Source organism: Microcaecilia unicolor, chromosome 2, assembly GCF_901765095.1.
Source record: "Microcaecilia unicolor chromosome 2, aMicUni1.1, whole genome shotgun sequence".
Classification (NCBI taxonomy): domain Eukaryota; kingdom Metazoa; phylum Chordata; class Amphibia; order Gymnophiona; family Siphonopidae; genus Microcaecilia; species Microcaecilia unicolor.
Genome location: NC_044032.1, coordinates 17,234,791 through 17,252,255, shown reverse-complemented (window position 1 = coordinate 17,252,255; position 17,465 = coordinate 17,234,791). Strand labels below are relative to the sequence as shown.

Sequence of the window (17,465 nt, the reverse complement as noted above, 5' to 3'; positions counted from 1 at the left end):
ATGAGTGGAGTGGAACGGGTAGACGCGAATCGTTTGTTTACTCTTACCAAAAATATTAGGACTAGGGGGCATGCGATGAAGCTACAAAGTAGTAAATTTAAAACGAATCGGAGAAAATCTTTCTTCACTCAGTGTGTAATTAAACCTGGAATTCGTTGCCAGAGAGTGTAGTAAAGGCGGTTAGCTTAGCAGGGTTTCAAAAAGGTTTGGATAACCTCCTAAAAGTCTATAAGGCATTATTAAGATGGACTTAGGGAAAATCCAGTGCTTATTTCTGGGATAAGCAACATAAAATGCATTGAACCTTTTTGGGATCTTGCCAAGTATTTGTGACCTGGATTGGCCAATGTTGGAAACAGGATACTGGGCTTGATGGACCTTTGGTCTTATCCCTGTACTTATGTACTTATTTTTTATATTCTCTTTTCATTTCTCTATTGTCTTTAATATCATAATTCGGACTAATATTCAACACTTAACTGGCATGCTGACATTACTTGTTTGCTGAAAAGGAGCAGATCACAAAGGTAGTTTGAGCAAGTAATGTCAGCATGCCAGTTAAGTGTTGAATATTAGTCCAAATTATGATATTAAAGACAATAGAGAAATGAAGACAGAATATAAAAAATAACATAAGTTTTAATAAATAGGCTTTTTAAGGACCTGTGAAGAAGATACAAAGCAATCCACAACCACTTGGACTTCAGGAAATCACTAAAAACCAACCTCTTCAAAAAGGCCTACCCCAACGACCCCTTGTAACCCTCTTCACCTACCAACACAGCATGACTGTGATCGAACAGGACATCACGCAATCTTCATCCATTCCGACCTTCCACTTATACCTCATACGATCAATATATAACTTTGTATTTGTTATCCACCGACTGGGCAAACGCCGTTGACGGTACTATAAGCCACATTGAGCCTGCAAATAGGTGGGAAAATGTGGGGTACAAATGCAACAAATAAATAAATATCTTGTATATTGCAGGCTAAATGTAGCATTTATTGAGTCTCTGAGGTCTTTTTCCTCCTTCTATTTAAACTTATTTCATATTTAACCAATTAAATTAATTCTTGCACATTTCATTTGGTTGTCATGATTTTGGACGTTTTGTCAGAATCGTCCTCCTCTTGTCTCTGCTTCCTCTTCCATGTCATCTTCTTACCAAGTAACCTGTCTTTCACCACTATTATTTAACATCTTTCTGAGCCCGATGGCTTGTCTGAGTCAAGATCTGGGTATTCATATTTCAATGTACACAATATTCCATTGGTTTATTATACCTCTCTTGCTAATCCTGACTGGACTGGCTCAAGGGACTGTGGCACCCTGAACCAACTTTTGTATTGGTGACCCCACCCCATGCCCGCTTTCCGGTATCTCTCCTTCCACTCTCTTTCCCCACCACTGGAGATCCAGTTTCTCCTCCTCTCAAGTCCGTCTCACCTCCCCCCCCCCCCCCCCCACTGATGATAAAGGGCATCAAAATCCCAGTCCCATTTCAGCATCTTTCCTTCTGTGTTTCCTCCCTCCTGTCCGGTGGATACTTATTTATCTATTTGTTGCATTTGTATCCCACATTTTCCCACCTATTTGCAGGCTCAATGTGGCTTACATAGTACCGTCAAGGCGTTCGCCCCGTCAGTTGATAGCAAATACAAGGTTGTATAGTGATCGAATGAGGTATATGTGGAGGGTCGGAAGGGATGAAGATTGTGTGTTGTCCAGTACGATCATTAGGCATGCTGTGTTTCTGGGTGAAGAGGTTTACGTAGGATCGTTGGGGTAGGCCTTTTTGAAGAGGTTGGTTTTTAGTGATTTCCTGAAGTTCAGTTGGTCATGTATTGTTTTCACAGCTTTTGGGAGGCCATTCCATAGTTGTGCACTTATGTAGGAGAAGCCGGATATGTAGGTTGTTTTGTATTTCAGTCCTTTGCAATTTGGGTAGTGTAGGTTTAGGTATGAACTTGACGACCTGACTCTGTTTATTATTGGTAGATCTATGAGGTTTATCATGTATCCTGGGACTACGCCATATGTAATTTTGTGAACTAAAGTGTAGATTTTGAAGATGATCCGTTCTTTGATTGGGAGCCAATGCAGCTTTTCTCGAAGGGGCTTTGCACTTTCGAAGCGTGTTTTGCTGAATATCAACCTGGCTGCTGTATTTTGGGCGGTCTGGAGTTTTTTTGTTAGTTGTTCTTTGCATCCCGCGTAGATTCCATTGCAATAATCTACATGACTTAGGACCATTGATTGAATTAGGTTTCAAAAGGTTTCCCTTGGGAAGAAAGGTTTTAATCGTTTGAGCTTCTACATTGAATAGAACATTTTTTTTAGTACAGAGTTTACTTGTTTCTCGAGAGTAAGGTTACGGTCGAGTGTGACGCAGAGTATTTTCAAGCTGTCTGAGATAGGGAGGGTGTGTCCTGGGGTATTTATCGTTATGGGTTTGTACTTGTTATGTTGAGAAGAGAGGATGAGGCAGTGTGTTTTTTCAGTGTTCAGTTCCAGTTGGAATGAGTTTGCCCAGGAGTCCATGATGTTCAGGCCATTGTTGATTTTATTGGTTATTTCTGTCAAGTCATGTCTGAACTGTAGACAGAGGGACAGAGAGAAGGAAGAGGGAGGGAGAGATGCTAGACTGAGATTTTGGCACCCTTTATCACTGGTGCCCTCGGCCACTGCCTCACCTGGTCTAAAAGTCGAGCCGGCCCTGAATCCTGAATTAACTTTGTTGTATCATTGCCTGAACAAAGAGGCTTCTTGGTTTAGCACTCACCGACTGGTCCTTAATCCATACAAAACCATGGCGTGTTGGATTTCCGGTCACTTAACTCCTTTCTATAGCCTATTCTGTTTGGACAAGACTCAGATAGTTGATTCATTCAAGTTGGAGCCCTGATTGGTTATCAACTCTCTTTTGTTCCGCAAGTTTCTTTATTACTGTAGAAAAGTTTTGCTACTTTACACCGTGTCAGAGCTATACATCATTATTTTGATGATGGGTCTTTACATACCCTTCTCCATGCCCTTTTAATTTCACGTTTAGATTATTGCAATGTTGGGTAGGCAATCTATGTCAACAGCATCTTAAAAGACTTTCAGACTCTCCAGAACACAACTATTCATTTTCTATGTAAATTAACCAAGTTTGATCACATGACTCCATCATTTCTCCAGAGACACTGGTTACTGATTCAGTTTTGTCTTAAATTTCAGTATTAAAGGGCCCTTTTACAAAGCCGCATAAGTGTCTACATGCGCCAAAATGGAGTTACTGCACGACTACCGTGTGGCTTTTGCGGTAATTTCATTTTTTGCGTGCGTCCAAAAAATAATTTTTATTTTTGGACACGTGCCAAGTGGCACTTAATGCGCATAGGTCATTACCGCCCGGCTACTGCATGAGCCTTTACCTCTAAGTCAATGGCTGGTGTTAACATCTCACACCCAAAATGGCCACACGGCAATTTTGATTTTGCTGATGTCCATTTTCAGCAAAAAAAATTTTAAAGGCCTTTTTTATAGGCATGCTGAAAAATGGATCAGCGCGCGCCCAAAACTCATGCCTACAGTACCACAAACCATTTTTCAGCGCGCCTTTGTAAAAGGACCCCTTACTGTTTGACCTTTAAAGCTTTTTGTCCTGGTTGTCCTTATCTTTCTTCTTGTTAGTACTCTACCGGTCGTTATGGCCTGTTGTTCCTTCAATGATCATCGCCTAGTTTTTCTTGCTCCAGCCTATGCTCATTTGGAGGCAACACGACAATCTGCCTTCTTTTGTTTATCAGAAAGAAGGGGGGGGGGGGGGTTACACACCTTCCACAGAAACACAAGCAAAGAAAACCAAGGGTGGAAGAGAACCAAATCCAAATGACCAGTCCAAACCAGGGAGTAAGAGCTTCAGAGCAAGTTTATTGGGACCCGACACGGTCCGTGTTTTGGCAACAAGCCTTCCTCAGGGGTCTGTCACTGGACCAAATTGACAATTATCCAAAGACTAGTAAAAAGGCCCGTTTCTGACACAAATGAAATGGGTGCTAGCAAGGTTTTCCTCGGAGTGTGTATGTGAGAGTGACTGTGTGAGAGAGAGAGAGAGTGAATGTGCGAGTGTGTATGTGTGAGAGAGAGATTGAGTCTGGGTGCTAGTGTGTCTGTGAGAGAGAGAGTGTGTGTGTGAGAATGAGTGTGTGTGCAAGTGTGTATGTGAGAGACAGTGTGAGAGAGAGTGTGTTTCACACAGATACAGTGTGTGCGAGACACAGACTCTCTGTGAGACTGAGTGTATGAGACCAAGAGAGTGTGTGAGTGACTGTGTGACACATAGTGAATGTGATACAGTGTGAGAGACAGTGTGTGAGAGTGAGAGAGAGAAAGACATTGACTGTGAGAGAGAGAGAGAGAGAGAGAGAGAGTGTGTGTGTGACAGAGATACCTCCCCCCCTCTCTGGTGTCAGCCCCCCCTCCCTCCCTCCCTCTCTCTGGTGTCAGCCCCCCCCCCCCCCCTCTCTCTCTGGTGTCTGAGCGTTACTGTGCAGGACGCTGAGCTCTGGCTGTGCTTCAAGGAACTGACCAATCCTATTTAATAGAATGCACCTCCAACATTCTGAAGCCGAGAAACCTCGTGTGGTTGGTCACGTCTGCTTGTGACGAACCCGGAAGTACGTGATGTCAATTCAGGAGATGGATACAGAGAGCAGGAATGCCTCAGCCATGCAGTCAGCTTCAGAATGTTGGAGGTGCCTTTTATTATATAGGAAAGGAACTGACCAATCCTATTTAATAGAATGCACCTCCAACATTCTGAAGCCGAGAAACCTCGTGTGGTTGGTCACTTCTGCTTGTGACGAACCCGGAAGTACGTGATGTCAATTCAGGAGATGGATACAGAGAGCAGGAATGCCTCAGCCATGCAGTCAGCTTCAGAATGTTGGAGGTGCGATTTATTATATAGGATGCTGGGAGATCACATAGGTCCCTTCCTCAGTTGAGCAGAAGAAACTTGCAAAAGCTTGACAACTGCGAACGGTAGTGGCTGGTTTGGACTGGTCATTTGGAATTAGTTCTCTTCCACCCTTGGTTTTCTTTTCTTTCATTTAGCACCAGAACTTTGATTCACTTGAGAACTGAACTGGTTTTTAAAATTTTATTAAAGACATATTTTTTTCCTGCAAGCTGTTGGAGATTTGTACTGTGACCTCCAGGGTCATGACAGGATGGCCTTTTGCATTGTATTCTGTGTATTTTATTTTTATTTTCATCACTTGATATATACTGCAAGTGATCCCCGAGGTGACTACTGGGCTCATTTTCAAAAGAGAAAAAAAAAAACGTCCAAAAATTGGCATAAATCTGCATTTGGATGTTTTTCTCACAAAAAGGTCCAAACTGGTATTTTCAAAACCAATTTTTAGACTTTTTCTATGAAGTCCGTTGGAAGTGTGTTCAAATCACAAAGGGGCGGGTCAGGGGTGTGTTAAGGGCAGGATCTGAGCGTTCCTAACACTTCGATGTTTTTCAGCCATAACGAAACAAAACAAAACCGTCCAGGACTAAAACAGACGTTTTGAGCTTGACCTGTTTTTATTATGAATAAGGCACAAAAAGGTGCCCTAAATGACCAGATGACCACTGGAGGGAATCACTGGAGGGTGTGCTGCTGCGGCTAGGAAAACGAATAGAATGTTGGGTATTATTAGGAAAGGTATGGAAAACAGGTGTGAGGATGTTATAATGCCATTGTATTGGAGAAGAGACGTCTGAGGGAAGACATGATAGACATATATAAAATAATGAGTGGAGTGGAACAGGTGGATGTGAAGCTTCTGTTCACGCTTTCCAAAAATACTAGGACTAGGGGGCATGCGATGAAACTACAGTGTAGTAAATTTAAAACAAATCGGAGAAAATGTTTCTTCACCCAACGCATAATTAACTCTGGAATTCGTTGCCGGAGAACGTGGTGAAGGGTGGTTAGCTTAGCAGAGTTTAAAAAGGGTTCGATGGTTTCCTAAGGACAAGCCCATAAACCACTACTAAATGGACTTGGGAAAAATCCACAATTCCAGGAATAACATGTATAGAATGTTTGTACGTTTGGGAAGCTTGCCAGGTGCCCTTGGCCTGGATTGGCCGCTGTCGTGGACAGGATGCTGGGGCTCGATGGACCCTTGGTCTTTTCCCAGTGTGGCATTACTTATGTACTTATCAGGAATGACCTCCCCTTATTCCCCCAGTGGTCACTAACCCCCTCTCACCCCCCCCCCCCAAAATGTGATGAAACACATTACCTGCCAGTCTCTATGCCAGCCTCAGATGTTATACTCAGGTCCATTAGAACAGCATGCAGGTCCCTGGAGGAGTCTAGTGGTGGGTGCAGTGCACTGCAGACAGGTGGACCAAGGCTCCAACCTCCCCCTACCTGTTACACTTGTGGTGGAAACTGTGAGCCCTCCAAAATTCACCAGAAACCCACTGTACCCACATATAGGTACCCCCTTCACCCATAAGGGCTATGATGGGGGTGTACAGTTGAGGGTAGTGGGTTTTCGGGGGCTCACAGACAAGGTAAAGTTGTAATGGTGAGATGTGTACCTGGGAGCATGTTATGAAGTCCACTGCAGTGCCCCCTAGGGTGCCCTATTGCTTTCCTGGGATGTCAGGGGGACCAGTCTACCGAAAATGCTGGCTCCTCCTACATCCCAATGGCTTGATTTTGTGCATTTTGCACTTGGACATTTTTTTTTAATGGACCAAAAAACAAAACGTCCAAATCACAAAAAACCTTGTTCAAAACAGTTTTTGAAAAAAAAAAAAAAAATAGACCTTCTTTCCTAATCAGATTTTGGACGTTTTTTTGCAAAACATCCAAAGTCGGACTTAGATGTCATAACGAAAATGCCCTCCATGTGGTTACAATTTCTGTTACAGGTAGTTTTGCATTGTCCCTAATGGACTCACAATCTAAGTTATATATTATAGGGCTGACTTGCCCAGGGTCACACAGAGCTGCAGAGGGAAAGGAAAAAGTCCACAGACCATTACTAAATGGGGAAAATCCACTATTTCTGGGATAAACAGTATAAATGTTTGTACTTTTTGGGATCTTGCTAGGTATTTGTGACCTGGAAAGAGGATGCTGGGCTTGATGGACTTTTGGTCTTTCCCAGTATGGCAACACTTATATACTTATATAAACTCTGGAATTCGTTGACGGAGAATGTGGTAAAGGCGGTTAGCTTAGCAGAGTTTTAAAAAGGTTTGGACGGCTTCCTAAAGGAAAAGTCCATAGACCATTATTAAATGGGGAAAATCCATTGATTATTTCTAGAATATGCAGCATAAAATGTTTTGTATTTTTTTTGGGATCTTGCCAGGTATTTGCGACCTGGATTGGACACTGTTGGAAACAGGATGCTGGGCTCGATGGACCTTTGGTTTTTCCCAGTATGGCAACACTTATGTACTTATATAAACTCTGGAATTCGTTGACGGAGAATGTGGTAAAGGCGGTTAGCTTAGCAGAGTTTTAAAAAGGTTTGGACGGCTTCCTAAAGAAAAAGTCCATAGACCATTATTAAATGGGGAAATTCCACTATTTCTGGGATAAGCAGTATAAAATGTTTTGTACTGTTTTGGGATCTTGCCAGGTATTTGTGACCTGGAGTGGCCACTGTTGGAAACAGGATGCTGGGCTCGATGGACCTTTGGTCTGTCCCAGTATGGCAATACTTATGTACTTATGTACTTGGGATTCTGAATAGATTCTTGCTACTCTTTGGGGTTCTACATGGAATGTTGCTACTCTTTGAGATTCTGCATGGAATCTTGTTACTCTTTAGGATTCTAGAATCTTGCTGTTCTTTGGGGTTCTACATGAAATGTAGCTACTTTTTGGGATCTTGCCAGATATTTGTGACCTGGATTGGCCACTGTTGGAAACAGGATGCTGGGCTTGATGGACCTTTGGTCTTTCCCAGTATGGCAACACTTATGTACTTATGAACCTGGTTCCCCAGGATCTCAACCCACTGCCGACCGTCAGACTGCAGCAGGACTCGAACCCGCTGCGCTAACCACTTGGGCCACTCCACTTTTATGTCATTTGTGTCGATAGGCTGATGTCTTGTCTGATTGAATAGTTCTTTCCTCTTTCCTATTGTCAGTGGAATTTCTTTCTTTGTAAGCTTTAAGGGCCCTGTTTACTAAGGTGCGCTAGCGTTTTTAGCACGCGCTAAACGCTAGAGACATTCATATATTCCTATGGGTGTCTCTAGCGTTAGTGTGCACTCATTTTTAGAACATGCTACAAAATTTAGTGCGAAGCTTAGTAAACAGGGCCCTTAGTCTGTAAACTGCTCTGACCTGATTGCCAGAATCAGCACTATAATAAGTCTCGATAAACATAATAATAGGCAGGCTGTAAATTGTTTGATACAAATAAATATATCCATCTCTCTTTACACCTTTCCCTATCCACCTTCCCTTCTTGTTCTCCTACCACATTACATAAGTACATAAGTAATGCCATACTGGGAAAAGACCAAGGGTCCATCGAGCCCAGCATCCTGTCCACGACAGCGGCCAATCCAGGCCAAGGGCACCTGGTGAGCTTCCCAAACGTACAAACATTCTATACATGTTATTCCCGGAATTGTGGATTTTTCCCAAGTCCGTTTAGTTAGTGGTTTATGGACTTGTCCTGCAGGAACCGTCCAACCCCTTTTTAAACTCTGCTAAGCTACCGCCTTCACCACATTTTCCGGCATGAAGGTGGGTCATGAAGGTAGTATAGTAATTGCGTATCGCAGTATTAGTAGCGCATCCTACATCACTCAGAGCTTAACAGGACACAGGTACCGAAAACTCTTTTAAGTACTCCCAGGGGTCTCCTTAACAATCTTGGGATTTGCGTTGCAAACCGTACGAGGAGAGACTTGCTGACCTGATTATGTATACCTTGGAGGAAAGGAGAAACAAGGGGTGACATGATACAGACGTTCAAATATTTGAAAGGTATTAATCCGCAAACGAACCTTTTCCGTAGATGGGAAGGCGGTAGAACTAGAGGACATGAATTGTGGTTGAAAGGAGGCAGACTCAGGAGTAATGTCAGGAAGTATTTTTTCACGGAAAGGGTGGTAGATACGTGGAATGCCCTCCCGCGGGACGTGGTGGAGATGAAAACGGTAACGGAATTCAAACATGCGTGGGATAAACACAAAGGAATCCTGTGCAGAAGGAATGGTTCCGTGGAATCTTAGTGGAGATTGGGTGGCGACGCCGGTAATTGGGAAACAAAACGGGAGCTGGGCAGACTTCTACAGTCTACGTCCTGATCGTGACTGAATAGATAGGGATGGGCTGGAGTGTAAATTTAAGGGGCCTCGATGTTAGCTTCAGAACTTAGTACAAGAACAGTGCTGGGCGGACTTCTACGGTCTGTGCCCTGAGAAAGGCAAGGACAAAACAAACTCGTGTATAAAGTACCACATACTATGTAAAATGAGTTTATCTTGTTGGGCAGACTGGATGGACCCATACAGGTCTTTATCTGCCGTCATGTACTATGTTACATATTTTTTAAAGTCACAGAAATAACACCTTCTTGCCTTCCCTCCCACAGCTCATCCCTCAGGTCTCCTCTCTGTCCTGGTTCACCACCGTGGTGCCTCTCGTCCTGGTGTTGGCTGTCTCTGCCGTCAAGGATGCCATAGACGACTATGTAAGAAGCTTTCCTGCCACCCGGTGCCAGGGCCATGTCTTGAACATAGGTGCCCTAGGGCTACAGTGCCTCTAAGTATGGACTTTGAGTACATCCCACAGATTCAAGGTGGCATTCTGTGGACCTTACTAGGAGGTCGCTTCTTGTTAACAAAGAGTGGGTCTCAGCTCGTTACTCCTCATTAATGGTATTTGTTCCTCTGAAAAATGTATTCCAAGGAGTGGGAAATGAAAGGTACCCAGGAAACTATGTTTAGAAATATGCGATGGGGCCGCTCATTTGTTAAACATTTGGAGTTCTTTTTTCATTGTGTTAATGAGGAAAGCCAAGCAAAGAAAAATGTTTGTTAGAGATTTTGTGAGAGAGCCAAAATCACACAGAGACCACCAAATTCTACGAATGGTGTGCAAATTTCCATGCGCAATTATATTGGCTAATACGCCAATTAGTGCTAATAATTACATGGTAAACATCAATTATTGGCATAAATCGGCAACATTTTTGATTTGCGCATGCATCTTGCTATGCGCGCTTCTATAAAGACCCGCACGCAACTCAAAAGGGGGCGTGGCCATGGAGGGGCGTATGTGAGTCAGAAGCATTTACCAAGGGGGCTGTTTTTACTAAGCTTTGGTAGGCTAACGCGCAGGTAGAGCGCGCTAAATCAACGCTACCCCCACACCCATCCTTGTACCTCTTCTCTCCTTGCTCAGAACAAAATGGTGGCATCCAGGCCCTGCCCAGTGCATTCTGGGATGTACTGAGCAGGGCTAAGCACTATATAAGGAAAAAACTCCTGTCTCCCTGTCTCCACCTTGTAAAGGTACAAGGAGGAGTGCGGGGGGGGGGGGGGTGTCAGGACTGGGAGGAGGGGGTGTGCATTTGTGGAGGGAAGGAGTGTGATTCACTGGACCATCAGGGAAAATTTTAAAAAATAATAAGATTTGAGGGGTTCACGGGGAGGGGGGTCAGGGTCCACTGGACCACCAGGGAAAATGTTTTAAAAGTGTGGGGTTGGGGTCTGGTGCATCAGAGCTGTCAAATACATTTGACAGCTCAGACTCACAAAGAATGAGCAATGCACAAAGGGGGATCCATGCATCTCATTTGCATGTGATCTCGCTGTTTGCGAGTCACAAAGTTTTACAGAGGCAGCCATATTTTACGGCTGCCTTTGGGCCCTCAAACCCTTTCTCTCTCCTCATGCCTTTGCTCACTGATATATTGACACTTCAGGTAACCAACCCCCCCCCCCCCCCCCCCCCCACTGCTTTTTCTCTTCCAGTACCGACACAAAAGTGACAACCAGGTGAACAATCGCAGAGTGCAAGTGCTGAACAAGGGAGAGTAAGTGTCATCTTTCTTGCGTTGGGGTCAACGGGCAATACTAGATATTAACTTGGTTCTGTTCCAGGCCTTGGTTTGTTTCATGTATCCCCTAGTTGAGGAATTCCACGAGTGGAGAACCTCAGTTTATTAGAAGCCCAGAAACAATGCACTTATGATGCAATTCTATAAATTAGCACCTACAGCTGAGCCAGGCCCGGATCAACTGTCATCCATGACCTGGAGTCATCTGGTCAGGGGAGGCTCAATGCATTCTTCCGCCAAAGATGCCGCTCCCACGCCCGGTCTGACATCTCCCCCCACCCCCTTTCCTCCTCAGCCCTCTTCCCCCGCGTTTACCTTATTTTTTTCTTTTTCAAAAGGTGGTAGAGACAGCAATTCCATAGGCTGTCCTGCCGCCATCACTGGCTCTGCTCTACTGTGGGCCCGCCTCTGAGGAAACAGGAAGTTACGTCAAGAGGCGGGCCGCAGTAGGGAGAAGAGGTCAGTGCTGGCAGTAGGGCACTGTGGGAATCACTGCCGCTAAAAAAATAAGGTAAACATGGGGGAGGGAAGGGGAGAGTGCTGCCTAAGGGCCCCGCCACTGCATCTGGTATCCTTATCCCCTTGTCCAGTCTGATTGCCAGGGATTAAACACAGAGTGGAGGAGTAGCCTAATGGTCAGTGCAGTGACCTGAGAAGTAGGGAAACAGGGTTTGATTCCCACTGCAGCTCCTTGTGACCCTGGGCAAGTGACTTAAACCTTCCTTGCCCCAGGTACAAAATAAATTATCTGTATTTAATATGTAAACCGCTTTGATTGTAACCACAGAAAAAAGACAGTATACCAAGTTCCACCCCCTTTCCCTTACTGACTGGTTATGACTCAGAGCACTGGCCACTTTCGCATGGACTATCTTTAGACCATGCTTTGCTGTCCGTGCTTCCAAGGGTTTAAAACTACTGTGCTCTGGTCTGACTTTTACTTCATGCTATAAATCTGTCTTCCTTTGTGTGAATGTTCATTTCCTATACCAAAAGTGTAGTGGGCTGCATTGTCTTGGTGTTCGTGGGTGTGGGAACTGCATTTCCAGACACCCTGGCATCCTTTTTGTTTTTGGGGGGGGGGGGGGGGCTGTTTTAGCCTACCATGACTTGGAAGTGTCGAGCACTGACTGGGGATTAACTCTTTACAGGTTTACAAATGAAAAATGGATGAACATCCAAGTGGGTGACATCATAAAACTAGAAAACAACAATTTTGTGACGGTGAGTTGCACTCTCTGTAGATGACAGCAGCAACAAGTATGCATATTTCATAATATAATTCTCTATTATTGGTTATTATTATTTTTGTATAGGGATTACTGCAGCGAATAGAGTCCCTGTGGAGAGTCATTGGGGGAACTGACTATTAGGCCCCTGTGTGGGAGGAGGCCCAGCCCACGGGGACAGGGCCGGCCTTAGGGTTTCTAGCGCCCCCCCTGCAGTCTATTAGTCGGCGCCCCTACCCATCCAGAGGCGGGATCACTATGGCTCCGCCCCCACAATAGACACACCCCTTTTACCAGCCATGGCATCATTGAAAATATTACACCAGTATAGAAGAAAAATAACTTAGCACACAGACCAGGAATTAGGAGAACAGACAGTCTTGCCAACTCTGAAAAACAATGTGTTATCAAAATTTCAGAATCTAACAAACAGATCCCTATTCAGACACTTGGCCTTGCAGTCACACATGTAGAACAGAGATAGCCCCTCTTCAAATTCTTCAAAAATTAACCTGAAATCCTAAGAAGTTAGACTCTGCATGCAGCACAATAGCCTTCCCATCGAGCACAGCTTAGGATCTAGCTAGGACAGACTTAATCAGCATAAATTAACATATTCTACGATCTGAGTTGGACAGACTAACAGGAGTTACTGAAGTGGGAATGAGAGATAGGTGATGGTTAGGAATTGAAAGCAGGCATCTAGCCCTCCTGTCCTGTGAGTTGCTGTGTTGGGGGTGGGGGTGGAAAAGGGTGGGTCAGGTGCAGCACTAAACAGCAGTCTCTGACAAAACAAGGGTCCAGGCTCTGCTGTGCTGTCTCTGAGCCCTAGCTGAGCTCCCACAAGTTATTTCAGAAAAAGATTCAGTTGGAGCAGTGACGTCCTCTGACAAACACAAGGAGGATATTTCTCTGCTTGGGAGGGGGGAAGGGATGGGTCAGAGAGCTGACAGCTTTGGAGCCAGACTGAGATGAGCAGCAGAGATTACAAAAGCCTCAGCAGAGCTTGCAAAGTGGCGCCTTTGAAGGCAGGCGCCCTCCTGCAGTGCTTACCCTGCTTACAGGGTTGGACCGGCCCTGCACGGGGAGTAGTTTTGGAATAAAATGCAGAAAGATGGTGCCCATGTTGGGATGGGGTGGTAGGGGACATGGAGCTAGTTAATTAAAGTGTTAGTTTGCCCTTTAGAGGGGTCTTTTGTTGCCTGCAAGCCCCAGGGGGTCCTGAAGTGCCACCTTGAGTTTGGGCTACAATCTAGGAGCAGCTGTGATTTCTAGATTACTGGGGCCACACTCTCAGGGGTTCCACAGTTCCTAGAAAGCACTCACAGACCCAAAACACAAACCACCTTCCATTTGGACTGCGGGACGCAAAGAGTGGGAGAGGCCGTAGGCTGGGGCGGTTTCTCTCTTATTTTGAATCTAGATTTATAATGTATCACTTAACCCATGGACACATATTATAGTGAGGGTGATTAGTTGGAATGTGGGGGGTATTCATTCACCTATTAAACGATCAAAAATTTTACAACAATTACAACGCCTTAAAGCAGTCATTGCCCTTTTACAAGAAACACACCTATCTGAGGAAAAACATGCAAAATTGGTAGGTGGGAGACTGTGTGGCATCTCCAGCAGTGGGTGGGAAAGGTGGAGTAGCTATGCTTTTTAGAAAAGGGGTGGTCACGCAGAATAAGAAAGTGGTTACAGATGCAGAAGGGTGTTTTATTTTTGGTAATGTGCTGATAGCGCGCAAGGAGGTTTTAATAGGAAGTATCTATGCCCCCAATCAACTAGACAAAGCTTTCTATAGGAAGATGGTGGGAATTTTATCCGACTTAGAATTTATCCCTATGATTTTGGGGGGAGATTTTAACATGGTATGGGATTCTTAACTTGATAAATCACATCCACCTTTGGGACCGGCAAAAGGGTCTGGTAGGGGTTTGCCGAACTTTTCCAATGTATTATTAGATCTGTGCATGAAAGGTCAAGTGGTAAAGTCCTCTAAGGGGTTGACCGACACTCCCTGTGCTGTATGTGTCTGTATTCTGCATTTCCTTTCTCTTCAGGCAGATCTGCTGTTACTGTCTAGCAGTGAGCCCCACAGCCTGATCTACATAGAAACTGCCGAGCTAGATGGGTAAGTTCTGGGAAACCCCAGGGCCTGGACGGTCACACAACATTTGGCTGGGGAGGGACAGAGGGAATTTTAACCATGAAATCCAGTGGACAAGCCATCTTCGTACTGATCTCTCCGTTCCTAGTTATGTTACCTGCCTGTATTTGGATTTTATATTTAAACCAGTTGAAACCAAAGTTTATTAAAAGGCTTAACTAAAATAAATGAAATTAACTGTTTGTTCCTCACCCATGTTTTCAACTGAAGCTGTAGCAAGGTAAAACAAGCTGAAAAGGAATCAGTAGTACAGAAGTGCCGGGGGCCTTTCAGACACCGAAGGAAGTGAAGACCCTTCTGCTGTAGAGAATGACACGGGGATAAAAATTTGTCCCTATCCCTGTGGGTTCTGTCTCCGTCCCCACACTGTCCCTGCAAGCCCTGTCTCCATCCCCGTTTCGTCCACGCAGGCCCTGTCTCTGTTCCCGCCCCATCCCCGCAGGTTCTGTCCCCGTCCCCGTGGGCTCTGTTCTCATCTGCAGAAGCCTCGAACACTTATGATTTTATATTTAAATCTTTTTATTAAAGTACAAAAAGGAACAATATGCTGTGCAGCTATTGTGTATAAATTACAAATAGAAAACAACAATGATAATGAGCAACTATAATAAACCCTCCCACCACCACCACCCTCTACTCTTCCAACCCTAACACTAGCTGACTTCTGTTACCCCAAGGAATCCTAATCCACCCTGTTAAAATGTCCAGGGGTACAAAATACAACCCGTTCTGTATGCCCTAGAGGGGAGAAATATGCCCTATGAAGCACTGTTATGATTTTTTAAAATGTGGATGAATAAGAAGTCATCTACAATCTCAGGATTCAGTCTAGTTCTCCTGTCTTCCACAGTCCTTCCTGCAATAGAAGATGTCGTCTTAGAAGATGTGCTGGTAGCAGGATGTACAGGATCTCCCATGCAAATTTTGTTAGCTATGGCCAGCAGGTTTGCTTGTTTTTTCCAAAAAATAAAAATATTATTGTCTGCATCAATAAAACCTAAATAACAGTTCAGTTCATTAACAGGCTTCAAAGTAGAAAGTGACACAGGGACAAAGTTTGTTCCCGTCCTCACTGGCTCTGTCCCCATCCCTGTCCCCATCCCGTAGGATCTGACCCCGTCCTCACAGGATCTGTCCCCTCTCCGTCCCTGCGGGCTCTGTCCCCATCCCTGTGGTTACTGCGGGTCCCCATCCCCGTGTCATTCTCTAGTCTACTGTCTCTTGCCCTCTGATTTCCAAATTAACAGGGAGGAGACACTTTTAGGAGGGAATTCCCAACGACATCACACACACACACACACTCTGTCTGACTCTGGCATCACAAATAACCTCACACAAGTCTTATGAACCAATCAAAGGACAGTGTGTGTGTGTGTATGATGTAATCCTCTAGCCCTGACTGTAAAGGAGGTCCCAACTCATGTTTTTATTGGTCATTTATTACAGGGAAACTAACCTGAAGGTGAAGCAGTCACTGACAGTGACAGGGGACATAGGTGAGGACCTCCAGAAGCTCTCAGAGTTTAACGGTAGGTGATCCATTTTATAATATTTTTTTTTTGTTACATTTGTACCCTGCGCTTTCCCACTCATGGCAGGCTCAATGCGGCTTACATGGGGCAATGGAGGGTTAAGTGACTTGCCCAGAGTCACAAGGAGCTGCCTGTGCCAGGAATCGAACTCAGTTCCTCAGTTCCCCAGGACCAAAGTCCACCACCCTAACCACTAGGCCACTCCTCCACTGTTGCTACTATTTGAGATTCTACATGGAATGTTGCTATTCCACTAGCAACATTCCATGTAGAAGTCGGTCCTTGCAGATCACCAATGTGGCCGCGCAGGCTTCTGCTTCTGTGAGTACCTCGGCTGTGATATTGTATCTGGTTTTTAATGCGCAAGGCTATCTCCTTCAGAAAGGCCTGAAACCAAGCACCCTGGTAGGCTGCACTGGTTCCTCTCCCTCCTGCCCATGTCTGCAGTTCATATTTACCTGCAGTTGTCTATGTCAACTTATCTGTGCCTGTAGCTGCTTGTGACAAAGACTGGCCATGAGCATGGCTACGTTTTCCACTCTGTCCATGCACCTCCCTTCTCATGCCTATGGCTGGCTGCTCTTCAGTTGACCTCTACCTACCACGGTCCACAGTCTCAATAGCCCTTGCCTGCAGCTGTTGCTTTTTATGACTGTCCACACTCTCGCTGTTCTTGCCTGTGACTGTCCAGGCTCATGCTTGCACTTGTCTCACTTGCCGCTTCATATGGCTGCTTTCTGTTGTATTGACTCTTCCCCATTACAGTCCCTGCTCCTTCCTCCTGCTGCCTGTGACTGTCCATGGTCTCACCTGCTCTTGCAGTGTGGCTGCTCTCTGTTGTATTGACTCTTGCCCGTTACGGTCCCTGCTCCTTCCCCCTCCTGCTTGTGACTGTCCATGGTCGTAGCTGCCCTTGTGTGTAGGTATCCATGTTCTTTCCAACCTTTCTTTGATTGTCCAGGCTCCTGTCTGTGGCATACCTGTGACCCTCCAGGCTCCTGCCTGTGCCTCTCTCCCTTCCATGTCTATCTACCCTCACTTGTCTATTGCAGCTTGTGCTCATTCCTTCTGTGGCCTAAATCACCTGTTGAGGCTCTTGCCTGTGGCCTCTTTTATCTGTCCTGCTCAAGCTTGTGGTTCACTTTGCCTGTCTGGTTGAAGCAGACAGCAGTGGCCTTGTGTGCTGTTACCCTTCTCCATGGTGACCAGTCCTTGGCCTTCAGCCAGACTCCGTCACTCATGTCACCACAATGTTTACTCTGGTTTTCTGCAAACACACGGAAAGCACTTAGTGAAATGGCGTCTGGGTAAACCAGTTGCCTGACATAACATTTAACCTAAATGTGTTGGTTTTTCTGTGTGAAAACCAACTGCTCTATTTGGAGCCCTATAAAAAAAATATAGAAACAGAATGTGACCAGAG

The 17,465-nt window shown here is 45.0% G+C and overlaps 1 protein-coding gene across 2 annotated transcripts in view; it reads left to right on the top strand.

Moving 5' to 3' along the window:
- LOC115462800 (phospholipid-transporting ATPase ID-like) overlaps positions 1-17,465 on the top strand; it is a 258,559-nt gene that overhangs the window by 153,572 nt on the left and 87,522 nt on the right. For both annotated transcript variants that reach the window (XM_030192816.1, XM_030192815.1), the window contains exons 5-9: positions 9,636-9,734; positions 11,020-11,081; positions 12,257-12,329; positions 14,404-14,474; positions 15,957-16,039. In XM_030192816.1, the coding sequence (XP_030048676.1) occupies positions 9,636-9,734; positions 11,020-11,081; positions 12,257-12,329; positions 14,404-14,474; positions 15,957-16,039 (388 nt within the window). The remainder of the gene's footprint in view (positions 1-9,635; positions 9,735-11,019; positions 11,082-12,256; positions 12,330-14,403; positions 14,475-15,956; positions 16,040-17,465) is intronic.